The sequence below is a fragment of the Piliocolobus tephrosceles genome, chromosome 7 (assembly GCF_002776525.5).
Source record: "Piliocolobus tephrosceles isolate RC106 chromosome 7, ASM277652v3, whole genome shotgun sequence".
NCBI classification, from domain to species: Eukaryota; Metazoa; Chordata; class Mammalia; order Primates; family Cercopithecidae; genus Piliocolobus; species Piliocolobus tephrosceles.
The window spans coordinates 123,052,329-123,080,298 of record NC_045440.1 but is presented as its reverse complement, the minus strand read 5'-3'; the positions used below and the strand labels follow the sequence as shown (position 1 = coordinate 123,080,298).

At 37.6% G+C, this 27,970-nt stretch overlaps 1 protein-coding gene and 1 non-coding gene across 2 annotated transcripts in view; one reads left to right on the top strand and one right to left on the bottom strand.

Annotated features, from left to right (window-relative positions):
- The first annotated feature begins 3,984 nt into the window (after positions 1 to 3,984).
- ENPP2 (ectonucleotide pyrophosphatase/phosphodiesterase 2) overlaps positions 3,985 to 27,970 on the top strand; it is an 82,522-nt gene continuing 58,536 nt past the window's right edge. Inside the window, exons 1-8 of the mRNA XM_023224775.1 lie at positions 3,985 to 4,103; positions 4,321 to 4,423; positions 15,334 to 15,489; positions 21,136 to 21,261; positions 23,398 to 23,458; positions 25,153 to 25,250; positions 25,466 to 25,545; positions 26,323 to 26,442. Coding sequence (XP_023080543.1) covers positions 4,071 to 4,103; positions 4,321 to 4,423; positions 15,334 to 15,489; positions 21,136 to 21,261; positions 23,398 to 23,458; positions 25,153 to 25,250; positions 25,466 to 25,545; positions 26,323 to 26,442 — 777 coding nt within the window. The 5' untranslated portion in view covers positions 3,985 to 4,070. The remainder of the gene's footprint in view (positions 4,104 to 4,320; positions 4,424 to 15,333; positions 15,490 to 21,135; positions 21,262 to 23,397; positions 23,459 to 25,152; positions 25,251 to 25,465; positions 25,546 to 26,322; positions 26,443 to 27,970) is intronic.
- LOC111551713 lies at positions 11,240 to 11,317 on the bottom strand. The gene has a single exon (XR_002734442.1). It is a non-coding gene; the product is annotated as a small nucleolar RNA SNORD55/SNORD39 (small nucleolar RNA).

Genomic DNA, 27,970 nt, shown 5'->3' with positions numbered 1-27,970 from the left:
TTATCTTCATCAGGGCTAGGGAACAAGGACTTATAGAATAATTTCATGAAAAGATAGATTGTGCATTTATATAAATGCAACTACTGTATTACAATTAAGCAATACATACAGTGCTGCTTTGTGTCACCAGCAAAGTAAATAAAATACTACTCTGCTTCTTACAGTTTGGAGATGAGTCTCCTGGAGGAAAAGCCATAGTTTGTCTTTAAGAGATCTAAACTTTAATGTCCAATTAATAGTGAATGCTATTAATAACATATTAAAATTCCACTATGAATTAGACCAAACAATTCAACATGCAAGGTGTAAATAAATTAATTCAGAGTAATTTATTATAATGTGCTACTTCTCTAAATGCAGTACTTATCATTTTTTTTTGAGGAAACATGGATATTGTATTTATTAGACAAAGGCTTTATGTCAACCATCATTAGCATATTTAAAAAGCTAGAAATAAAAACATGAACAAAAAGTAAAGCAAATGAAGAGTTTCTCTAAGCAAAGTATGTCAGTAAACAAATAATTCAAAAAATAAACAAATAGAAATTCTGGAGCAGAAAAGTACACTAACTTAAATAAAAAAATTTACTAGAGTGATTTAACAGTATATTTGAGCATGCACAAGAAAGAAGTGGTGAGCTTGAAAATGGATATTCAAAAAAGTATTCCAAAAAGTCATTTAAACCCCAAAGAAGGAAGTAATGGAGAAATTGAGAAGCAAAACTTCTAGATTTCCTAGAAGTCTCAAGTCATCATGCGGTTATAAATAGTTCAAGGCATCAAGTGGAGCATGGCCTAAAATTAAAGCTCTATATTATGTGCTGCCTGGACGTCTGAAATCAGGAGGACCTCAGATGATCTAACTGCAGGTTCCTCCTCTCAGTGGATAAAATCCTCTAGCCGTCAGTTTTTCCTATCTGGGAAACATAGTTTTTGTTTATCCCTAGGTTGAATTTTCCTGCCAGACTACAATTGTTGAAGCCAGTCAATCACATCTGCTGCAGGAACCAGGTCTTATCTCCATAAATGTGGTTCTTATCTGACTTTCATCAAAGTAACCTATTGTGCCAGTTCTTGTCTGACCTCTAAACTCCTCTTTCTTCTCTCCACCTGCCAGACCTAATGAATCAGGATCTTGATAAGCAGGGCATAAACCTCAGCATTTTAAACAAGCCTCCAGGGTGATTCTGATGCTCAATAAAGTTTGAAACCACAGAATGATTTGTAGGGACTGAGACTGTTGAAAGATTTGTTTCTAGTTCTAGGTTTTTTTCTGCCAGGGGGCAGTGTTCTCTGAAATATGGCTGGGTAAATAAACCATGTTGGAAGCTAATTTTTCAGTCTTTCTTATGCACTTCTTGTTTACTGAGCCAGCCACATGTGTCCTTATTACAAAATCTTAAACATCATAGCAAGTGAACCTCTGGTAATTTAGTTTTCTTACAAAAGGTTTTGGACAAATTCCAGTCATTTTAATTGAATTTCTCAACCTACTTTATGCATTATCAGGCTTTTTTGTTTTTTTCAGCTTTAGGTAATGAGGGATAATTTTATTTTGTAGTTAATTTAATCGCCGAGGTAGGGACTTTGGTCATCTTGGTCATTCTCCTGACAGTTAATTTATAACAATAATCTTGTAGTAAAAATCTGTTTAACTGTGGCAAAATGATGTGTGTATGCACATGTGTGCTTGTGTGTGTGCATGTATATATGTTAACACATTCCTTATGCACGACAAGCTGGTAAAAGACAAAGTTCTTTGGCAGAACGGTTAACAGAAATAGTGGCTGAGGGCTGGGAGCAGTGGTTCATACCTGTAATCCCAGCACTTTAGGAGGCTGAGGTGGGCGGATCACCTGAGGTTAGGAGTTTGAGACCAGCCTGACCAACACGGTGAAACCCTGTCTCTACTAAAGATATAAAAATTAGCCAGGCGTGTTGTCATGCATCTGTAATCCCAGCTACTCAGGAGGCTGAGACAGGAATCACGTGAACCCAGGAGTGGAGGTTGCAGTGAGCCGAGATCACGCCATTGCACTCCAGCCTGGGCAACAAGAGTGAAACTCCATCTCAAAACAAACAAACAAACAAACAAAAACAAAAAACAAAGAAATAGTGACTGAGGTCGACTCTTTTGGATAATGGGTAACAAGCAGATCAACTTGGCTATTACAGCTTTTTCCGCTGCACAGCTAGTCTGCATATAAGAGAAAAATAAATGGGTGATATTCCGCTTCTGAACTCTAACTTTTTTCCCAAGGGAACCCTCATTGTCTTCTAGCTAGGTTTATACAATCAAATATCAGACAAAGTCAAAAGTTGTTAGACTCTGGCGAGGCAAAAGAAGAGGCTGTTTTTGTTTTTGTTTTTAGAACATTTAGAGCACTGTGGCATATAATGAAATAACAGGATTGCCTTGATATTTTTCTTTGGGGTTTATTGTTTTCCTCTATCATGGCAGGCTTGTATCTTGAAATTTAACATAAATTATAGAAAAATCTTACATGGAGTTGACATCTTTTATAAGCCTTGCTAAATACCCTACTCCAGATTTGTTCAGTATGGCATACAGACAAAAGCAAGACACTTACATATAAAAATGTATAAGCCTGTCCTCTTTGCAAGAGTGCAAAACTAAAAGGATTTTAGAAAGGCAATTAACAGTTTGGCAGTATATATGTTTTCTTCTTTTCAATTAGGTATTACTAGATTCTAAGAATCTATAATGAAACCCAGGCCTACTATCCAACCCCCTATAAACAAGTTTTTGCTTTTGTGCTATCATGTTTTATTTGAGCAGAGCCACTACTCTGTTAGTAATTTGTTGCATGGTAAGTCTTGTATTTGTTTACACACGAACACATGCGCTGTGCAAGAAAGATGGTCTCTGGACCTGCTGAGGAAGAGGCCAAAAAGAAATCTTCCCTCATTTGAATCCTGAAGGCATGTAATATTTAAACAACTTTCCGATTTAGAGGCTTTGATTTTTTCTTTTGAAAGTGTGCTGGTTGCCAAATTGCTTAGTAAAGAAACTTTAGTACCCACAATAGCCTCAAAGGACACAGTATTTGGTGGCTACATTTAACCAAGAAATAACTAGGGAAACAATTCTTTACATTTCAATTATTGCTGCCATTGAGATTTCCTTCCTAAATTCAATTGCTAATAAAGCTTCGCAGGCCATCCCCTTCCCCCCCCACACCCCCCTCTCAAAAACCCCCCCCCCCTCCCCCCCGCCCCCCCCCCCCCCCCACCTCAAACAAGCTGACAGTCTTTTCGGGAAAAAGAGGCAGAGACTGAAGTTATTTTGTCCGTCCTCCCAGGGTGGAAGGACTTTATGCTGCGTGGCTGGCATTTCCAGTATTTTGATAAAAGTTACTTCTCTAAACTTGAACGACAGCATGGGGAAAATAATGTTATCTTTTATGCTAGTTACAATTTTGCGAAATTTCATCATGAGAAACTTTCAAGGAGGCAGAAGTAGCTGAGAATATGATACTAGGGACAGTGTCGCTCAAACTGCCAGCAAAAAAGACAGGATCGTTATTAGGTTTATAAATGATAAAACTTTCCTTGCTTACAAAAATAAAGCGGTGAGGTTGACGCTATTGAATGACTGCATTGTAAACCTTAAAAGCTTAAAGCTGGTTTGGAAAGCTCATGCACTGCCCTGTTTCTTTTTTATCGGATGAAATGCATTTGGTTTCTTTTTGACAAATCATGTTTTTGTGAGGAAAGGAAAATGAACATGCACTGTTATGGGCCACGGCAATGTAAGAAACCCTCCTGTTGCCAGAGGATACCACATGAAAGTGTCTGTGGGTTAGGGGAGGGACCTGTAAGGGGGCGGGGATGGGGGTGGGGGGGATGAGAGCTTAAGCCTCTTATGCTCAGAGCTGCGATTTGTGAACACCCTGTGATGTAATCAAGCTCTGGACAAATCAGAGGAGTCTGTCAACCTCCCAGGTGGGATTGCTTACAGTTAATAGACTAAACCCGGAGCCCCAAACCAGTGCACTCCGTGAAGGCAAAGAGAACACGCTGCAAAGGGCTTTCCAAGAATCCTCGACATGGCAAGGAGGAGCTCGTTCCAGTCGTGTCAGGTGGGAGAACGGAAGAATGACAGGGGACATGCTTGATCTTCAGAATCAGTGACTGATTGGCATTTTCCTTTTTGTTGTGCAAATGAAGATAGCACCTTATGCAATTTGGAAGTGGTAGGATTGGGTGGTGATATTGAAGCCATTTGAATCGCCTTCGTGTAATTTGATTTAGTCTTGTCCAGCTGTATTTGACAACTTGTTCTCTTTATTCTCTTAGATAATATCCCTGTTCACTTTTGCCATTGGAGTCAATATCTGCTTAGGATTCACTGCACATAGAATTAAGAGAGCAGAAGGATGGGAGGAAGGTCCTCCTACAGGTAAGTGTCGAAACGATTTGCATTTTCAATTCTTTAAAAATATTACATACCGTGTAATCAATGTAAGCTTATTAAAATATTTATCTTTAATACAGTCTTGCAGTATAACTAAGTTAGTCCTAAATTTCTCTGAGTAAAACCACTTATGTGTATAATTCAGGTGAAAGAGTGTGATTTTCATTAGAGAACTTGTTTCATAACTGGCTATTTCCATTTTTGTACTCAAATTTGTAAATGTTAGGATACAATTAAAACTCTTGTTCACAGACGAGGCTAAAGTAGAAGTGGTGAGAACAGGTGTTGGTTTAATATTGGAGCTACCCAAATCGGATTTGCTGTCACATAATATAGGATGCAGTATTTGCCACCAGAAAGTTCTGACATAGGAAAAAGGAATGGAAGTAAAAAAGGCAGTGAGCTATCTTTATGAAACTTCAGAAATTAAGGACTTTAAGATTTACTTAAAATTGGAAAACCATAAAAGACAGGAGGTGCTTAAAGAGTTTTCAAGATTGATTTGTCCTCATTGTGTTTTCTTTTGGCAAAGGAAAGATAAGTTTTAATAGTGTACCTTGACTTAATAGAACCAAAGTGAAAGAGTTTCTTTTTACAATACACTACACCATAAGTAGTGTTCCCATACAGTGTTCTCATAAAGGAGCTCCTTGTGCAGACGGAGGGGGCTTAACTGACCAGGTCTTAAGTAATGAGTTGGTTAATTTCCTGGAAATTGGAGCTCCTGATGGTTTTAGAAATAAAAAATTACATTTTAAGTAGTGGGCACTCTAGGGAGCAATATTTTCTGGACTTTTCCTGACATCCCAGCATGTTTGTCTGTCTTCCTGTGAATTTTGTGTTTCTCTGAATTTCTCGATCTGACTGTTAACCATCACGTGCCTCTGTTTAGCCAGCTTGAAATTTTATTATTAACCAAGTTAGGACACATACATTGATGGAATACTAAATCTTCCTTACATCAATTAAGTTAGTTTTGAATCATGCCAGTAGGTTGAAGGAATAATATTAGAAGTGAGTTAGTGAATTGAAGTGGGGTGTGGCTGGGGTGAAGAGTGAGAAAATAGATCATAAAACTTGCAGCCCCAGGGAACCAAATGGACAAAATGAGTCGTCTTCTGTTGGGGAGGCAGAGGACAGTGGATCACTGAGCTAGAGAATGCTGTTTTTATTAGTAGCAAATGCTCTCTTCAAAGGCCTCTTTTTCACTCCCATTAACACTGACTGTGACTGAACAGACAGGGGCATCAGATCCTTAGCATCATCATGTGGGAAAGCTAACAACTTGAGAGCCAACTTCTGGTTCTTTTCAATGAACACTAAAGGGATTTTTTTTTTTTTTTTTCTGTTTCCTCTTAATATATTACTCTGGCTAAAACTGAGATTGAAAGAATTAAATGCTGTTTCCTTAATGAATGTAAAATTGAGTCACTCATTATTTTTAAAGTTGACTTCTTTTGGAAAACGGTCATTAAAATCCTAGACTGGTCCCCTGGAGTCCTGTAACTTGCTGTGTGGTGTTGGGCAAGTCACTTGTGAAGTCTGTTCCCTTAGCAGTACGATGAGGAGCAGACTTAGATGATTTCTACTTTTCTTTCTGGATTAAAAAAAAAAAAATCCCAGGAATTATTCTGTTTCATTGCCTCTTGAATGTGTGCGCTCACTACTGGAAAACTTGAAAAGTATAGATTGGATTTATTAGTCTTTGAAAATATTTTGTGTATAGTAAATTATTTCCACATGTCTTAAGAATAGCTATATGAACTAATGAATAGATGCCACTTCTAGAAAAATAATATAGTTTATATTATAATTTGTAAACCTAAAGGGTCTTAAATATGCACACAAATTTGCTCCTTGAATTATTTAATAAGTCATTGGTTATTTTAGTCCTTTATGATATCATCTAAAATAATTTATTAAACTTTTAACTATGTGAAGCTTAGTCTTAGAATACAATGCAACTTAACTCTGAATTGTATGGTTTGGGTATGCCTGAACACTTTTTAATTTTTCTTTTGATGTAGCTTATCTGCTTTTTAGGAACTGTGGTTGATTTCTCCTGAATAAAAATCAAAGATGTACTTAGTAAACTAGATAAAAGCATACTGTAGACAGTGGAAATATCTTTATCTTTTTAAATGCTGCATAAGCTTAGAAAGGATCTCTCTCAATTGATACATGTGACTGGTTATTCTGACAATTAGAAAAACCTTCCCATCATAAAATACTGGGTGAATTTTATAAGCCTTAAGCATAAGACACTAGGAGGGGAGGCAGCCATGCCTATTTCCAACAACACTTTTAGGCGCCAAAGAAATTCTGGGAAGCTCAGTGCTCCAAGGGTGCAACAAATAGAAGGAACACAAAGGGTATTGATATATGGCTAGCTTCAGATTGATCAGAGTGAGATTCACCATTCAAAAGCATGCAGTTGTTTAGTAACCATAGCTTCTCAGAGTCCTCAACAATAGCTGAGAATGTTCTGCACACATGGATACCCTCGCTGCTGTACTATGGACTGGGGTGTTAGTTTCAAGGTTGTGGCAGTGCAAACAGACTGTTATAATTAACTAACACACTTGTTATCTGGATTTATTGTTAGGATAGGAAATAATGACTGAACAGGATTTTTTATACCAGGTCGTAAAAGATTTATAGATTTATTAGGAGACATGAAATGAGAAAAGCTACTTATAATTCTGTTGGGTAAATACAATGGGCATTCAGGTGAATGAGATAGTGAGATGGCTAGAATAAATATTCAAAGAAAATATAAACCTGCGATTTAGTTTGACATCTTTGTCTCATATGTCTGATGTGGCCCACTTGATTTACCTTTAAGACTGCAAGAGAATTTATTTGTCTACAGGTGTCTGTGTACTCATGTGTGCTTGCAGTGTGTATGTTTGTGGTGTTATGCAGGAGTCTATTTCACTGAAACTTGTGATTTAGAAACTGTCTCCAGGTGGAAATAGAATATCCTCTTTGATATGTAAGTAATTTAATTATTAAAAGACAAAAGAAAATTTGTGAGCTTGTGAATAGCTGGCTAACAGAGACTTAAAAGCTCAGTTTAATTCATCATTGTTTTTAGTGGCTTGAAAGGAAAGTTGAAAAGTATGTGAATGAAATGCATAGGTTCATATGAAATGTAGACTGTCTCTAACAACTTTAAGGGTAAACCTTTTCTCTGAGAATCATAGGGAAATCAGAAAATGGTACTAGAAAGTGAGAAGGTTTATATTCATTTGATAATTTTAGAAATTTTGTTCTACAATGAAAAGCTGTTTAAATGTTGTCACAGGAGAATGTAGGAAACTGTAAAGGGGACATAGATCAGCCATTTGCTTGGTGAGCAAAACTCTGTCATGAGGAATATCCTCTCATGGGGCTTTATGTGAAATTTCAGGTAGAAATTGGGGAGTTTAAGTCAATGGAATGAAATTATCTGAACTGGAAGCTAAGGAGGATACAGATTTTTCAGTTCTTTGTTAAATGGAGCTGTAGTGTAGTGATTTTTCATTTATCTGAAAACTGTAGAGACTCCTCTATCTAGTTTACATACTCAGAAACCCCAGTCTTCCATGAAGTTCAGCCTAGATTTTTGAATCAATAAAATCAGCAAGTATTCCCCAAAATTATATTTTGAAAAGAACTTCTAAAATTTGAAACCTATGTACAAAAATTTGTAAAAACCATTTGTTAATGAAAAAATACTGTAGTTACAGTGAGATGATCTAAAATTTTATCCAGGCCTTTGCTAACTCGTACAAGGCCTAGAGATCTAATTTTCCAACCAGGAAAATGGGGATAAAGTTGCTTTTATTTATCTGAAAAAGTTTTTGAAAATGCCTTTAAGGCTGATGAGAACTATAAGGTGTTAAGTATATGATAATACATTTAATTAATCTTCAATTAGGTTTGAAGGCCAGTGTTTAAACTTATACCTTATTGAGATAACAATACCTTTAATTTTAAATGACAACATTTCATTGTTTGGTAGCAGATGTGCAAATCATTCAGATTTATGCTACTGATGACCATTCAATTCTATTCAAGTGGTTTAGATGTTGAATTAAAGTTTTTAACTTTTAACTTCAATTACATAGAAATCTTTTTTTTTCCTTCTAGTTTGTGAGCTCTATATGAGGACATTGTATGTATGTATGTATGTATGTATGTATGCATTTATTTTTTGAGAGCGACAGTCTCACTCTGTCACCCAGATTGGAGTGCAGTGGCGTGATCTCAGCTCACTGCAGCCTCCACCTCTGAGGTTCAAGCGGTTCTTCTGCCTCAGCCTCCCGAGTAGCTGAGATTACAGGCGCCTGTCAACACACCTGGCTCATTTTTGTATATTTAGTAGAGATGAGGTTTCACCATGTTAGCCAGGCTAGTCTCGAACTCCTGACCTCAAGTGATCCACTCGCCTCGGCCTCCCAGACTGCTAGGATTATAGGCATGAACCACTGAGCCTGGTCAGGACATTGTATTTATAAATGTTTTGAAAGCACAGGTGTTTAAAAACTTCCCAGGTGGACCTATTTATTAAAAAAAAAAAAAAGTTTATGAAATCTGGCCTAGCAGCTGTGAAGAGAAGAGAACAGTGATGTTGCAGTAATGGATATTTATAAAAAGTGATGTATTTAAGAAGCAAAGATACTGCCATGTAGGCCTGTGTGTAAGCTTTATTGACTAAAAGTGAGGTCAGAAGCATCAAGAAAAAATGGCAAATTCAATACAAAAAGAGTATGACCAGAAAGAACGAACCATATACTCCAGAAGAGACATAATACAGTATTAATTCTAGAGCTGGGCAGCATTTTGAATGTCATGCACACTGTCCTCTACCTTGCCCTGTGGGTTATGCTTCAAACAGGGCAGCAGACACAGGGGAACTTGTCCTGTTTTAATGCTCTTGAGAAAAGGAGGTGGTATAACCACAGCTGGTAACACATTTTAAGGTTTTACTCTTACTTTCAGGAAACACCTGGGCTAAGAACCAAGGAGAATGGGAGGAACAGATAGACAGCAGTATCATAAACAGGAGCAGACAAAGCTTAGAAGAACCTTCCAGCTTTAGGCTAAGCTAAGTGTTTCCAAACTTAAATACTGCCTCTTCTATTGGCCATTATCCAGATTTGAGTATTTGCATCTTGTGGGGGGCGGGATTTAGAGGGAAATATGATTGGGAGCCTAAGATGAAGCAATGTTTTGGCTATAACTTTTGTCATCAGTTAGGCTCCTTCCAATAATTTAAATCATCATTATGATTATTATTATTTGTATATTATGGAACAAATGGCACTAGAATTCTTTTTTCGTTGTTGTTTTTTGAGATGGAGTTTCACTCTTGTTGCCCAGGCTGGAGTGCAATGGCATGATCTCGTCTCACTGCAACCTCCACCTCAAGCGATTCTTCTGCTTCAGCCCTAGCTGGGATTACAGGCATGCACCCCCATGCCCGGCTAATTTTGTATTTTTAGTAGAGACAGGTTTTCTCCATGTTTGTCAGGCTGGTCTCGAACTCTCGACCGCAGGTGATCGGCCTGCCTTGGCCTCCCCAAGTGCTGGGATTATAGACGTGAGCCACCGTGCCCGGCTGGCACAAGAATTCTACAACCCTACCTTTTTATACATATTGTAAGATGGAATATTTTAGACATTAAGTTGACTTAAGTAAAAGTAATTGTACCCGTTTCTGTCAGAATTATGAATTTGAATGAAATAAAGTACGTTTTACCTTGGTGTTTCTTTAAATCATGAAATTATGCTTTTGTGAAAAATAAGTGCATTGCATTGTTGTTATACATGTCATATATGTACATATGTGTATTTTAAAATTTGAGGTCTCCGTTTTTAAAAAGAACACTATATAAAACTATGAACATTTGTTTTTCAAGATTCTGGAATTGACTTGCATCTTTGAAGTAAAATAACATCGTTTTTAATGGTGTTAATTAATTAAACATGTAATTTATAAGACAGCAATAGAATTTGAATCTCATAAAGGTATTAGCAAATACCTCATAAGAAATTCCAAGTTTCATACTTATCACATATTTCTGCCTTGATACATTTGAGAGTACTTTTTGTTTGTTTGTTTTAGTTGTTTTCTGAGTTTTTATGGTGATCTCAGTAATGATGAAAAATTTGGGATACCACAGGTTCATTGATGTTTCAGTTTTCATCCCATCTCTCAATAAGTTATGCATCTGAAGTGCTTATATCAATGTTCTCTTGATTTAGGTCAAATAAAGGAAGACAACAGAGTTTAAAACTCAGACTTCTAATAAATCAGATAATCTTTCTCTATTTGACATTACATCAGGTACAATAAAGAGAGAAGTCCTAAAAACTTCAAATGCATGCAGGAACAAAGGACTAAGGGATGAGCAGAATGTTCAGATATATGGCTTGGGTGAGCCTAGAAGTGACATTTAACATTATTCTCCTTCTGCTTCTTGCTTTTTCTTGATTTTAAACACCTTAGGCTGGGTGCAGGGAGAAGGACAGGGAACGTGGACACTCCAAGTATACTGACTTGATTTTTATCAACTACATGAATGTATTATCACCCCAAAACTATGTACCTCTATTATTCATCCATAAAAAAATGATTAAAAAAAGAATCTAAAGGTGGATTGCAGAACTCCTAGGAAAACAGTTGGGACTAGAGCTTGTCATGAAAGAAGATGGCTGGGATGGAAGAGACCCTGGAAAGGCAGAGTGAATATTCCACTCTATTGTTCTATTTTATTTATTTGTTAATTTAATCATTTTATTTATTTATTTTTTTGTACAGTCAACTCATCAAGATTGTCTTTTCCATTACACAGAGGAGTGTCTGGCATTACTGAGGTGTCACCATACACTCACTCTATTTAAAAGAGATAGGCCGGGCGCGGTGGCTCACGCCTGTAGTCCCAGCACTTTGGGACGCTGAGGCGGGCGGATCACGAGGTCAGGAGATAGAGACCATCCTGGCTAACATGGTGAAACCCTGTCTCTACTAAAAATACAAAAAATTAGCTGTCTCTACTAAAAATACAAAAGTTGCTGGGTGTGGTGGTGAGTGCCTGTAATCCCAGCTACTCAGGAGGCTGAGGAAGGAGAATCCTTTGAACCTGGGGGGCAGAGGTTACAGTGAGCTGAGATTGCGCCATTGCACTCCAGCCTGGGCAACAAGAGCAAAACTCCGTCTCAAAAAAAAAAAAAAAAAAAAAAAGGAATGAAAGACACAGGGAAGAGATAATTATGATGAAGGAAAGCAAGGCGCATGGTTGCAGGACAATTTCAAATGTATGCAGGAACACCGCACATCAGTAAACAAATTGCCTTTAGATCTCTTTGAAGTATCTCAGCTATCAGCACAGCTAAGCTTATTTATTTAAGCTTATTTATTTAAGCAGCTCGTGGGAATGAATTCTACTGAAAATTTACTAGATAGATGTTGAAATGAGTCTATCTAAGCAGTATCCTTAAGGAATATTCTATTGTAAGTACTTTCCTTATATTTATTTTTACTGTAGGACTTTCTCTATTTTTTTCATTTTTTTTTTTTTTTTTTTTTTTACTTCTCAACCCCTCCTGCTTCCATGGTTTCTTATGGTTCAGCATGCACTGTTGATAGGTTGGTCAAAGACAATAGAAAAATGTGGTTTATGGACCTCTGCATTGGAAATGAATATTATTTTCTAAACTGAACTGGTATGGTTTGTATGTCTTTCAACATCCTGGGAGCAACCATGCAAAAATGTTTCACATCTCATGGTCTGGTCAATCTGTTTGCTTTAGTTGAACTGATCTGATGCCTTAAAGGCTGGGATTGGATGCCTCTGACTTTAATGAGGACAAAGGACAAAGAATGTTCAGATAAATGGCTTGGGCGAACCCAGAAGTGATATTTAACATCTGTTCTCCTCCTGCTTCTTGCTTTTTCTTGATTTTAAATGTACAACATATGAATTATAAAAAATGAAAAATTCATAAGCATGTAAATAAGAAAATAAAATTATAAATCGCATGTCAATAATATTTATTAGGATATTTACATATATTATATGGTATATATTTTATACATATATACACATGCCCACACACATATATGGTATATATTTTGTACATATATACACATATCTAGACACATATCTATTATATGATACATGTTTTGTACATATATACATACCCACACACATATATGGCATGTATTTCATACTTATGTACATATACCCACACAGACATATATTATACAGTATATATTTTGTACATAAATATACATACCACACACACATATATTGTATGGTATGTATATATAATGAGAGAGAAGGAAAGAGAAGGTAAGTAAGCAAACAAAAGACCAGGCAACTACATGTGAGTTTGTAGAATGTTAGAAATTTCAAACAACAAGAAGGCAAAAATCTTCTTCCTCTCCTTCTCATTTTCCCTAAATGTAATTCTCTAAGCTGTTTCTTACAGAAGGAAAAAGTGTATTTACACCTGCATTTTAAAAATGTGATACAAGCTTGGACATTTTCTCCTTCCTTCTGCCCCACTCTGTTACTCACTCGTCTCTAGTTCTGGCTCTGTTTTTAGTTCTATCTTCATTTCTATCCTTATTGCCCTGTTTATCTCTATTTTTAAACACAAAGTCTAATATATAGCACTTTACCCTGTATTTATTCTTTAAACAACTTATTTATATCTTTTGTAGATCTTTCCATATTAACCTACACAGATCTGACTCATTCTTTTTAAGGGGTGTGCAATAGCCCACTTATGGATATAGTGATTCATTCTTTCTTGATGGGAAAAACAACTTTGGTTGATTTCAGGGTCTCTACCTGTAACAAAAGGACTGCAATGAACAATGGACCTTTTTTTTGTACATGTAGCTTGGCAAACTTTTGCAAATATGTGTAAATGGTAAATTTCTAGTAATAGAATTTCTGGGTGAAACATTTATAAGCATTTTAAAATATTGATAGGTCTTTCTAAATTACGTTCTACTTTACAAAAATTTTAATTCCTAGAAACATTTATGAGACTGTTTATATTTTCCATTTATCAGAAATTGTTTTGTATATTGAGATGAGACTCTAACTTAATTATTTCTAGTCCCTACTTACTGATGGGGCCCCATCCACAACATTAATCTACATATTTTCTTTTCTTTTCTTTTCTTTTTTTTGAGATGGAGTCTCGCTCTGTCGCCTGGGCTGGAGTGCAGTGGTCGGATCTCAGCTCACTGCAAGCTCCGCCTCCCGGGTTCACGCCATTCTCCTGCCTCAGCCTCCCGAGTAGCTGGGACTACAGGCGCCCACCACCTCGCCCGGCTAGTTTTTTTGTATTTTTTAGTAGAGACGGGGTTTCACCAGGTTAGCCAGGATGGTCTCGATGTCCTGACCTCGTGATCCGCCCGTCTTGGCCTCCCAAAGTGCTGGGATTACAGGCTTGAACCACCGCGCCCGGCCAATCTACTTATTTTCTAGTATCAAACTGCTTTGATTATTTAACTTCAGAATATACTTTGCTATCTAGTCTTTATCAAATTACTTTTCCTTTCAAGAGGTTTTCTATTTTAAGATATTTTATTTTTAAATAAGCGTTTAATATTCTTTCAAGTTTCATGAACTCTCAATATTTTTGGCTGTGATTGCATTGAGTCTTCAGGTTTGTTTGGGAAGAATTAGTATTTTTATAATATTGATTTTTTACCTTTAAGGTAGTATGTCTTTCATTTTAATTAGATCATGTGTGTGTGTGTGTGTGTGTGTGTGTGTGTGTGTGTGATCTCGGCTCACTGCACCCTCTGCCTCACAGGTTTGGGCAATTCTCCTGCCTTAGCCTCCTGAGTAACTGGTATTACAGACACCTGCTACCACACCGGGCTAATTTTTGTATTTTTAGTAGAGACCAGGTTTTACTGTTTTGGCCAAGCTGGTCTCGAACTCCTGGCCTCAGATGGTCCACCAACCTCAGCCTCCCAAAGTGCTGGGATTACAGGCATGAGGCACCTCGCCCCACCTTAATTAGATCTTGAATTTTTTTTTTTTTTTTTGGTAGAGTTTTCTTATGTTCTTCATGTAGGTTCTACATACATATGATTAAATTTATACCAAATAAAATACCTAGCTATATTATCATTTAGGCAGTACTGAGAATGAAACTTCCATTTAATTTTGAAACTATATTGTGTGCATATTACAAATTTGTGGAATTTTTATCTCACTGAATTCTTTTTTTCCCCGAATTTTAGTTGATTCTTTTGATTTTTACATACACTTACATCATGTGAAAATATTGATGGAAGATTTTTTTGAGAAGCCAAGATTGTAGAGCTTGTATTTGTAAAACACCGGCTGAAACTGTAAAAGTCTTCTATTTCAATCTCATATATTCAGTCTGTTCTTGGAACATTTGAGCTGAATTTTCCTTGCAAAAAGTTTTGGATTTTTAAATAGGGACATGCTCTATTGTTTCTAAGGATATAGATCAAGGTATGTTCTCTGTGGTCATTGTTAGCACCCATGGGGCACTAACCATCACAGATTTGCAGTCATAATAATTATAAATAGTAATTGAACCAATCGCCAACACTTGTTACTCTTTCTATATGTCTGACATGCGGTTAAGTGTTTTACATGGATTGATTCATTTAATTCTTATTTCAACATAGAGTTACTTTTATGAGTCCCCCACTTTACAGATGAGGAAATCGTAGAACAAGGAAGTTGGGCAGCCTGCCCAGGGTACGTGGGTAGCAAGTAATGGAGCCAATCTTCTCCTCCAGAGTCCACTGCATCATCACACCACGCAGCTTCCCAGTGCCGCCTCTCCGTGGTGACACGACCACTCTCCAATCCATTGTCTTTGCCTCTTGTTCTTTGCAGTGCTATCGGATTCCCCCTGGACTAACATCTCCGGATCTTGCAAGGGCAGGTGCTTTGAACTTCAAGAAGCTGGACCTCCTGATTGTCGCTGTGACAACTTGTGTAAGAGCTACACCAGTTGCTGCCATGACTTTGATGAGCTCTGTTTGAAGACAGGTATGTAACTAATGAGTCCTCTCTACCTTCAAGTAGACAGTTTAAAGACTGCCTGCTATTGTATGCATCCTGGAGTGGCCACCCTGCTTTGTTCTATCCAAATGGTGGATTTTAGTTTCGTTTGTTGAAAGATCATTGGTTGTATGAAGAGCATATGCTGTGCCAATGACCATTGTTTCCACACAAGATCCAGCAGAGGGAGGTTCTTTGCAGCAGCAGTCATGATGTACTGGTTTTGGAAACGTTTTTTTTTTTTTTGTTTTTGTTTTTGTGTCTTCACCTTCTTCCTTTCTATCTCTTGCTGTCAATTCCCACATTCACTGCTAGGGCGTGTGAGCTCAAATTGTGTATGTTCTTTTTTATTATTTATTTATTAAGAGACAGTGTCTCACTGTGTTGATCAGGTTGGTCTTGAACTCCTGGCTTCAAGCAATCTTCCCACCTTGGCCTCCCAAAGTGCTAGGATTATAGGAATGAGCCACTGTGCCCAGCCTAACTGTGTACATTCTTTTCTTGTTTTTTTTTTTTTTTTTGAGACAGAGTCTCGCTCTGTCACCCAGGCTGGAATACAGTGGCTGGTCTCAGCTCACTGCAAGCTCCACCTCTCAGGTTCACGTCATTCTCCTGCCTCAGCCTCCCGAGTAGCTGGGACTACAGGCGCCCGCCACCATGCCTGGCTAATTTTTTGTAATTTTAGGACAGACGGGGTTTCACTATGTTAGCCAGGACGGTCTTGATCTCCTGACCTTGTGATCCTCCCACCTCGGCCTCCCAAAGTGCTGGGATTATAGGTGTGAGCCACTGTGCCTAGCCTGTGTATATTCTTTAAAAAAAATTTTTTTTTCTTGCTTAGCCAGCTTCTAGCATTTGTTTTACTTCATCTTATTGTATAGTACCTTTTAGTCTGCCTGTCATTCCCTACTGTTTGTGCAAACGGAAAATTGTTATGGAATTCTGTTTGGAGTTTCACGCTCTGGGTAGCTCTAAAATCTTCCTCCACACTTTTTGTGACTTTCTTTACATTTCTTTTGTACTGGAACAGTTATTAGGATATACAGGCTTCTGTACGAATGCACATAAGTTGAGAAAAACACCTCTGGGGACTTCTGCCATCCCACATACTAGGTTTTCAAAGCCCAGTATTTCAGATAGGATTTTTTAGATATCTTGTAAGCTATCCACCATGCTTCTGGACAACACCATATTCAAACTATCTGAGAAAGACAACAGTCAGTCCTGTTCTTGACATCACCAGAAGCAATTTCCACAGTTTCCTTGGCCAGATATTTCTTGTTTTTGGACTTTTATGCTTAGACAATTCTTTCAAAGACCTAACTCTTACTATCATTGCTGTTAGCTTGATCTTTCAACTGTTATCATTAGAAACAGATATTACTGTGTTTTGCTTAAGTGCTAACTCTTGATTTATATGAAATCCAACATAAACTTCCTTACTAGTTCTAGTTGGGTTTCCTCCTGCGATCCTGCAATAAGAACAACTTCATTAGGCTGTTTTTTGCAGAATACATTTTCCAACCATTTAACCACTTTTTTGGAGGTTGCTTTTCTTTGGAACTTCTCCCAGTTTCTTTTAGTTGTGGGTCTGCAAACTAAATTGCTGGGACTATTGTAAGCTGAATGTATAGATGGAACAGATGTTCCAACAGAGATTTTTGGCTCTAAAACATTATTTCAAGCCAGCAATCTGTGTTTGCTTGGCACTAAGGAATTTACTAATGTTTTATGTTTCCTCCTTACCTTGAATATCCTGTCTGTGGCATGTAAGATCAAACTTCTGGATTCCTGGTCTTAGAATTCTTTACATAATGTAATGAATCCCTGACTCTAGCTTAGCTTTCTCTTGAGTGTAGTTCATGCCTCTGTTCCTCAATTTATTAAGGATGGGATATAATAATATCTTATAGTCCATTTCCCTGTGTACAAAGATAACATATCCTGAATGTGAAGGAATCAAATATCAAATAATAATAAAAGGATGAAGAGAAAAACAAAAGTCTCTGAGATTCTCCTTTGCTGAGGGAGCACTGCCTAGAAACAACCACAGTGTTTCAGTGAAACTTTGATAACTCTGTGTGTGTGTTTTCAGTATGTATCTATGTGTGTATGTATATTTTTCCAACGGTATGTATATATATGCATGGGTGGGAAAGTATCTGTATTAATAAATCTTTATACACATCATCATTTTGAATGGCTACATAGTATTCCATTGAACTGTTGCAACCTAATTCATTGAGTAATTAAATGAATATTTCCCCGAGTTTTGCTATTATGAATGGTGTATCAATGATTATAATTTATGCATATTCATACTTTTGCCTATTTTCCTTAAGATAAATTTTTGGGGGCCGGGCACGGTGGCTCAAGCCTGTAATCCCAGCACTTTGGGAGGCCGAGACGGGCAGATCATGAGGTCAGGAGATCGAGACCATCCTGGCGAACACGGTGAAACCCCGTCTCTACTGAAAAATACAAAAAACTAGCCGGGCGAGGTGGCGGGCGCCTGTAGTCCCAGCTACTCGGGAGGCTGAGGCAGGAGAATGGCGTAAACCTGGGAGGCGGAGCTTGCAGTGAGCTGAGGTCCGGCCACTGCACTCCAGCCTGGGCCACAGAGCGAGACTCCGTCTCAAAAAAAAAAAAAAAGATACATTTTTGGAAGTGGGATTTTGGGGTCAAAGTATATATACATTTTTAAAATTTAAATATACATTGCAGAATTATACTTCTGAAAGTTTATGTTTCTACCAAACGACACAAGGGCCTTTCATCACTTCCTTTTCAGCATTGAATACTCTTATTTTTAAAAATATTTTAAAAATAATCTGGTAGGTGACCTCCTCCTTATTTTCCAATAAGGTTAAATATTTTTTATGTTTATTCCCATGTTTGAAAATTACACAGATGACTGACTTGTCCTTTGTGTATAGTTCACTTTAAACTCTGGAAGTATTTTTTATTTCATTCATACATAATAGTTCCTCAATAAACATAGCTTATTAATAATGATATTCTTTTGTAAGTGATGTAGACATGATTTATGGAATTAGGATTGGAATAAAAGTTTATTGGTGGATAGAATCACCTTGAATTGAAAAAAACCCACAATATCTCTAGTCAAAGCAACCTTAGAAAATTGCTCATCATTTGGGAAGAGCAGGTCATGGGAAAAGCAATTCTAAGCACTTAATCTGCTCGAGAAGAGAAGGGAATGGAAACGAGATATTGAAAAATCAGAATGGCTGGGCATGGTGGCTCACATCTGTAATCTCAGCACTTTGGGAGGTTGAAGGGGGCGAATCACTTGATGTCAGCAGTTTGAGACCAGCCTGGCCAATGTGATGAAACCCTGTCTCTACCAAAAATACAAAAATTACCCAGGCATGGTGGGAGGCTTCTGTAATCCCAGTTTCTTGGGAGGCTGAGTCAGGAGAACCACTTGAACCTGAAAGGTAGAGGTTGCAGTGAATTGAGATTGCGCCACTGCACTCCAGCCTGGGTAACAGAGTGAGACTCTGTCTGAACAAAACAAAACAAAACAAGAAAAAATATCAGAGAACAGAATCAGGCTGCAAAGGTAATTCTAAAAGAATAAAAATTAAATAGAAGTTGCATAGTTTTCTGGCTAATGATTGACCAAAAGGGGCAGCGGTAGCACTTATGCCAAACAACTAATATCTCTTTTTTTTTTCTTTTGAGACAGTCTCCCCGTTGCCCAGGCTCAAGTGCAATGGCGCGGTCTTGGCTCACTACGACCTCCGCTTCTCAGGTTCAAGCGATTCTCCTGTCTCAGCCTCCTGAGTAGCTGGTATTACAGGCATGTGCCACCATGCCTGGCTAATGTTTTTGTATCTTTAGTAGAGATGGGGTTTCACCATGTTGACTAGGCTGGTCTCGAACTCCTGACCTCATGATCTGCCCGCTTTGGCCTCCCAAAGTGTTGGGATTACAGGCATGAGCCATTGCGCCCGGCCCGTAATATCTCTTTATTAATGTATTCACCTAACAATAGTTTCTCTTGGTAGAATATTACTAAGAGGCAGGATTGCTTTCAAAATCATTCCTTTCCACTTATGACATATTTTAAGAGATAAAGACCTGAAGTGTTCATATGTGTTTTAGCTCAGTGACACCTTTCTTGACCATTCTACTTCCTGGAGTAGCACCCTGTTTCACCCTGTCCTTCTCTATCAGTGCCACCTGTTACTTCCTTCACAACACTTGGCACAAGCTGAAATGATCTTGCTTACTTGTTTACTTGCCTATGATCTGTCTTTTCCAATGGGAGTATAAGCTCCATGAAGACAGACCTAGTCTCTCCTGTTTTTTATGACATCCTAGCACCGAGAACATGGAAAATGTAGTATAAGAGTCAATAAGTAAATGAATTAACTATAAAAGTTCCCAATACAGTAGTTCTAAATTTAAAGAGTTATATTTTAAAACCATAGTCATTTCCAGTTCAATTTAATACATATTCATTGAACACCTAGCAGGTGCCAGGCACAGTCTCCCAGGTTTACAGTCTGCCACTGGAAATAGAAGAGCGAAGAGAGAAGTGTTACTTTTCCTGCCATGCAGCTTACACTCTAGCAGATGAAAAAGTCAGAAAACACAGCACTCCTTTTAAAATGGAAAGGTTGTTTTTCTGAATGTAAGAATTAAGCGGTGAGCCCTCAATCAGAGGGAAATCTGTAACCCATTTTCTTGGCTTGTTGAAAGTAGGAACTCTGACCTGTCTTTGTAGGTAGGACCACACTTGGTCGGTGGTTAGAATCTTGAGCAAACATGGTAATGCCCCCTTTATACTCTTCACATCCTATTTAGGACTTTAACCTCCAGGTGCAGATAGAAACCATGTAGTTGTCCTGTGATTTGTGTTTGAATCACACTGATTAAGGCTAAGCACAGCTACTTTAGGCTGGGCGCGGTGGCTCATGCCTGTAATCCTAGCACATTGGGAGGCCAAGGCAGGAGGATCACCTGAGGTCAGGAGTTTGAGGCCAGCCTGGCCAACATGGTGAAACCCCGTTTCTATTAAAAATACAAAATTTAGCTAGGCATGGTGGCATATATTTGTAATCCCGGCTACTCAGGAGGCTGAGGCAGGATAATCGCTTGAACCAGGGAGGCGGAGGTTACAGTGGGCCGAGATTGCGCCATGGCACTCCAGACTGGGCAAGAGAGCAAGACTCTGTCCAAAATAAATACATACATAAAATAAAAATAAAGCTAAGCATATCCACTTCAGAAAGTGAAAGAGCCAAGCTGTAGAGGCTGTCCCTACAATAATAGGTAGCCCTATCACAAACTTTCGATGCCATAAATATGTTGGATCCTTTAGGACAATTGGAGAATGGTAGGGATATTTGCTTGCCTTTCAGGGCCCCGTTTTTCCAAAGGAACCCAATTGCATCGTGATGTTGTTCTCTGATTTGAAAACTTAGAAATTCATCTTATCTGTAAGTTCTCCAAATGTCCTCTGGGCCTCAAGCCAACTCAAATTTCACAAGCAGAGTAAATGATGTGAGATTTTAGCTCTCTTCATTGGAAATCCTGTAAGCAATTGTGGCTTCTTTCATTTGGTTAGTGTGCAGCAGTGAAAATGTTTTATTGGGATGATTTTAGCCCGTGGCTGGGAGTGTACTAAGGACAGATGTGGAGAAGTCAGAAATGAAGAAAATGCCTGTCACTGCTCGGAGGACTGCTTGGCCCGGGGGGACTGCTGTACCAATTACCAAGTGGTTTGCAAAGGTACGTGTTTCTTTGGATTGGCCTGAGCTTTAAAAGAATAAAAACTGGAGGTGCTCCAGGAGATCCTGGATGCTAGGAATAGACCACACTGGATATGAGTTTGGGAGGAAGGAATGAATTGTCCTTTTTAATTTCTCATGCTTCTTCATTAGTTTTGCTACTCTGCATTTCACTGATCTGAAGTAAAAAGGAAAGAAACTAGAATTTCTTAATTAGACAGAACCATAATAATGAAGAGATTTCTAAATTTCCTGTCTCGGTTTTAGGTCAAGTTTCCTAGAAGCAGAGTCGGAGACAGGGATTTGGTACATGCAGTTTATTGAGGAAATGGATATACTGCAGGAAATCCATGTCGGAGGAAAGGGAAACAGGATAGGGAAGTAGGAGTATGGAGAGGCAAGTGAGGCTGTGGTCTCAGTTAGCCTCACCTCCCTCTATTGCTTGCTCTGAAAAGTAAATCCAAATCCAAGTCGCTACTCTTGAGGCAAGGGGCCAGGGCTTTTTCATCCATTGGATGTAAGCTGTTCACCAAGGCATTGGCAACGGCCCAGGGATGGGGGTACTTGCTGGTAAGGGGGATGAGGGGACCAGCATTTCCTGTTATACCCCAAAGCCATATATGCATGAGTGTTGGCTTTGTCTGGTTGGTTGTGGAATATGATGCTTTTATTCCAATAATTAACAATAGTCAATGGACTACAAAAAATATAAAAGATGCACTTACTCTCTTTAATGGGTTTAAGTTGCCATGCAACCCACTTATAGAAGTTGATGGGAAGATCCAAGAATCTTTATCTATTGTTCGTAAGTCACTTTTTAAATTTCTAAATCAAGTCCTTTTCATTATCTCTGATGTGGAACTTTTAAGAAGAAGTTCATTAAAAGATTTCAGGAAAAAAATCAAGTCAGTTCTGCAATATGTGAGGTGTTTAGCTGTGGCAAGAGGGTATTATATTAATATATTTGAAGAATTTCCCCATACAAATAACTATTGTATTGTTAATTTCCCCTACCCAATAATTATGCTTTTATTTTGAAGCATAACATTGGTTGAGAATCTATTTCCCTTTCCTTTTTAATTTTCCTGTGCGGTAAGTGTACCAGGAAGCCACAAAGGTTATTAGAAATAATTTTTTTTTTTAAAAAAAACAAGCCCTTGGTGTCATTGATCATTGAATCATTAAGCACTGGCTTTTACTGGTTTAAAATTCTAGTTTCAGTACTTTTGTGAGGCCCACATGTGTGCTCTGGGTTACTATATGTGTACTAAATATTCTTTGTTATAAGGAGTATAATAGTTACCCCATTGTCCAGTAGTTAGAGTCTTATTGACCAGAGAAGATTTCCAGTTCTCTCTACATGGGAGCAATTTCTCCAATGTGTTGGTTACAAATTTTTCTTCTATTCAGGACATGTAACTTTTGTTTGTCTTAAAATAATTTAAGGCAAATTCTTTTTGATAATTTTTATTTTTTTCAAAGGAAAGCGTATTTTTTATCTGAGGCGTTTTCTGTTCTCTATTCTCGATATTTCCTAACTCAGGAAAGACAGGTTTATGCTCTTAGATCTTGGTGGAAGACAAAAAATGAAATTCAGCATTTTTTTTTCCTTTCTAAATTCAAGGGCTGTATGCAGATTTATTGGCAAATAATCTTTCTATTGTAATCTTCCATTTATTATCTCTGTAGATTCTAAGCTTTTTTTTCTTCTTTTTCTTTTTTTTTTTTTTCATCTAAAGGGAAGTTTTGCCATGCTTTCTATGTCTTTGAGATCTCCAGTGGTGGAGAAAAGAATGTTCCATCTAATGACCAAACAGTTTATTTCTGGAGGGATACAAACATGAAATTTTGTTCACTGACGCCACTGGTTTTTTTAATCTACAAACCATTTAGACTCAGAAGGCTCAAATAAACACCTCACCACTTGCGGTTATTAAATCTTAGCTTTCCCATCATGTATGGGTGTACTTTATAAGCCAAACCAGAAACTAGATTTTTTTTCAGAATTTTTTTTTTTTTTTTTGGTGATATCCCATAAAGAAAGTATCAAACAGGACACAGATCCCAGAATTGCGAGTTTCAAGGCATGGCATTTGTAATTAGATTCAACAATACATTTACCCGTTTTTCCTTATAGGAGAGTCCCATTGGGTTGATGATGACTGTGAGGAAATAAAAGCTCCAGAATGCCCGGCAGGGTAAGTGTATTTTATGACTATTTTGAAGTTTTATGTATTAGCTGATAAATTCTCACAGGAAATGAAAAGTGTTTAGAAACAGTGTGAAGCTGAAATCCTCTTATACAGGCAAACTTATGAGTACTTAGGAGGAATTCATCAGTCGAAAGGTTGAAGGTACGTCTTAAAATGGTGACAGTTTTCTTTCCCCCAGTTTTCTCCAATCATCTCTGCACATACTGGGGTCTGAACATGCCCTATATTCCACCTCAGCTGAAGATTTTATAAAGTGCATCTGAATATTCTGGCTAAGACTTTTTTCAGTATTGTTTTTTCTGGAGTTCTTGTTTTGCCTATTTTGGGGGGAGTGGGGAATGAAAGAGGAAGTCTAGAGAACCTTTAAAACTATGTTATCCAATAAGTAATTATTACTTTTTGATTACACACCTGTAATCCCAGCACTTTGGGAGGCCGAGGTGGGCAGATCACTTGAGGTCAGGAGTTTGAGACCAGCCTGGCCAACATGGCAACACCCCGTCTCTACTAAACAAACAAACAAACAAACAAACAAACAAACAAAAAATATTAGCCAGGCGTGGTGGAGTGCATTTGTAATTCCAGCTACTTGGGAGACAGAGGCATGAGAATTACTTGAACCCAGGAGGTGGAGGTTGCAGTGAGCCAAAATAGTGTCACTGGACTCCAGCCTGGATGAAAGAGACCCCCTCTCAAAAAAAGAAGTCATCCAAGACAGTGGGACATCTGGCTTCCGAATGGGAACCTTTATAGCACCAATGACCAAAGAGAGAATTAAATATGGGTGATGTTGAAAAAGGCAAGAGAATTTTTATTCAGAAGTGTGCCCAGTTTTACGCTGCTGAAAAGGGAGGCAAACACATGGCTGGGTCAAATCTCTGTGGTCTCTTTGCAGGGAAGATAGATCAGGCCATTGGATTCTCTTATACAGAGGCCCATAAGAACAAAAGCATCACCTGGGGAGAGAATACACTCATGGAGTATTTAGAGAATCCCAAGAAGCACATCCCTGGCATAAAAATGATCTTCACAGACATGAAGAACAAGGCAGAAAGGGCAGCCTTGATAGTTCATCTCAAAAAAAGCTACCAATGAATAACAACAGGTCACTGTGTTATTTGTTACAAAACAGAAATGTTTCATGACTTTTTAATTTGTACCATAACTTCACAGATCTCATACACAAGAATTCAGATAATGAATGACTGGCAGAATATTTTTGTTGGGCAGTCTTGATTTAATCATGACTGGCTTGTGGTTAAATGGTTAAATGAATATGTTCGGTTTTTTAATTTAATTTAATTTTTTTGAGATGGAGTTTCACTCTTGTTGCCCAGGCTGGAGTGCAATGGTGCGATCTCAGCTCACTGCAACATCTGTCTCCCCTGTTCAAGTGATTCTCCTGCTTCAGCATCCCAAGTAGCTGGGATTACAGGTGCCCGCCACCACGCCCAGCTAATTTTTGTATTTGTAGTAGAGACGGGGCCAGTCTCAAACTCTTGAACTCAGGTGATCAGCCCGCCTTGGCCTCTCAAAGTGCTGGGATTGTAGGTGTAAGCCACTGCACCCGGCTGAAATTTTTTCTTGGAAGTGATTGCTCCCATTATTGAGAATCACTAGGCGTAATGGCAACTCTGTGGCAATAATGTTTCTAAAAGCTTAACGTGTTACTGTTTAAGGTTTGTTCGCCCTCCATTAATCATCTTCTCTGTGGACGGCTTCCGTGCATCATACATGAAGAAAGGCAGCAAAGTCATGCCTAATATTGAAAAACTAAGTAAGTAATTTCCATACTCTGTGTTCTCATCTGTAATCCAGGATCTCCACAGTAACCAGTGGGCTTTGAGATCTATGAGCACGTAGTTTTAAATGTGTTTTATTATTTGAAATACAAAAGTGAAGGCAACACCTGTCTGAGTGTTTATAAAATGGATTTTCTATAAGCAATTCCTGTTGGTTCTCTTGTTCTAATATTTGCAATTCTCTTTCCAGGGTCTTGTGGCACACATTCGCCCTACATGAGGCCGGTGTACCCAACGAAAACCTTTCCTAACTTATACACTTTGGCCACTGTAAGTATTTCTTCAAATGATATATGTTCAAAGGGCCGATTTCATCCTGGAATGACTTTAAAGGGGAGACTTTACTTTTAAAATGTGTTCCTTAGTGTTCAAAGAAAATCTTTCTGTTTTCCATCTTATCTGGGTCGTTTGTTCACAGCAAATGCCTTTTACAACTTTGTGGGCGATTGAACTTCATTCCAACTTTAAAGCTGAAACCTTTTTTCAGGTGCAGTTCTGTTTGAACATATACATTAAACTTCTCTCAAATACCAGAGGGTCTATTGTTTATTTTCTGAATTTGCAAATAAAAATGTTGACTTCAGGGCTATGTTTTAGTTTTTAGGTACTTCAAATTCTATCACTCGTTCTTTAAAACATAATTTATCTTTTTTTTTTTTTAAATTGATTTGGGGAGGAATAGAATTTAGAAAGAAGGAAAAGTGTATTTAGAAATAGAAGCTTCTTTGGAGGCACATGTATACATTCCAAACTAAAGGTTAATTTATAATAATGAAAATTATTGTCATCTTATTAAATTATAGCAGTAAAAAACCCCAATATTAAATTTCTTATCATATCAAGTTTCTCAGATGGCTTATAATTTGTCCCGCAGATATTATTCACGTTTGCTCAAACAGATACACAGTGAAGGTTATATATGTCTTACATAATTTTGGAAATTAAGTATTTCTATAAAACCTTCTATGCTAAGAAAATTTATACTAGAACTAATGTATGTGGATTATTGTATTATTATTTTAACAATAAATTTGCTTTTACAAAAAGGGGCTGTATCCAGAATCACATGGAATTGTTGGCAATTCAATGTATGATCCTGTATTTGATGCCACTTTTCATCTGCGAGGGCGAGAGAAATTTAATCATAGATGGTGGGGAGGTCAACCGGTAAGTTTTGCATTTATTGTGTGTGTGTGTGTGTGTGTTTGTGTGTTCATGTATTGAAACATTTCATCCCCAAATTTGTTAGATGTGGAAAAAATGCATATAATTTCCTCATACTTGGCAATGTTTCCATCTTTTGATACTTTTAATATACATATAAACATGAAATATGTGTATATATGCATTATATATGTATATATGTATCTGGATATATGTGTATATATTGTATATTTATATATGTATGTATACATACAAATGTGCACATAGAATATACATGTATGTATACATATGTGTATGTGTCTCTGTGTGTATATATACGTGCATGTGTGTGAGGCTATGATTATAAAAGTGTGAGATGGTGAATGTCTTCCCTAGGATTATGGTGGTGACAATGGCGATGAGGTGAATTTCAGAACCATTTTGACAAAGAATAGATCTCATCGATTTCCCAGATTTAGGGGTATAATGAAAAAGAGGAGCGCATGACTATGACTTCCCCAATATGTTAGCCCTGATGCTATAATAACAGAAACAGGGAAACTTGCTGAAAAAAGGGAACTCACTGAAATCCACAGTAAATTCATGAATTTTTTTATTTAATCTATTTTTTAAAAATCATGGACGTTAAATACAAAAAGCAGAATCCTACCTTGATACTGAAATAGCAAATTAATACTTTGAAAAGAAATCACCCTATTTACTTCAGATCAAATGACTGGGCAGAAAATAAAAAGGGTTGTAGGTGGCTTTCTACCTAATGTTTTTCCTGTGACCGTGTGTATGGTTACACAACTTGCTTTGGTCAGACATGAGCAAAGCAGCATAAAGCCACAGTTGTTGAATGTGCAGAGCTGGGCTGAAGTGTACAAGCTTCTGGCCAGAAAGATCAGAATCACCTGGGAACATATATCCCAGGGCACACAGGCAATCAGAAACATGTAGAAGTAAGATGGTAAGTGGTTCCATCTCATGCCAATTCTGATTGGATTTGAGTGGCTTCCTGGAGCACTGGTTAGAGAAGAGGGCTGGGAGAACTTTGTGCACTCAACCGTGGCATGACTGGTGAGCAGTGTCTGCACACATCCGTGTATCCACCATGCCTCAATGATCTTGTACCTGGAAATGTTTGCTGCAATTTATGGACAAAATAAGTAATACAAATAGAAAGTTTTTCTTAAGGTATCTCACTTTAAGAAAAGGTCATTTGTGATCAAAATATTTATATTGCATAATAGGTAAATCAGTATGCAAGGATAAATATGAGCTTTTTATTAAAAAAATAAACACTGGAAGACTTCTTGTACATCTGCAGAAAAGTTTCTTTATAATAGATGTTCTGATTCTGCTGTCTTTATTCAGGCTGGAGTCCCAGAAGTCCATAATGGCCTAGGGTGTGATCATAGTGAAATTTGTTGACAGGGTGGATTTTTCAAAGTTTATGATAGGGGAATATTTTATGAGTAAACAAAATGATTGAAATTAGAGCTCCATTAAGCTTTCACTAATGGGTCTTTTATATTAATTTGATCAT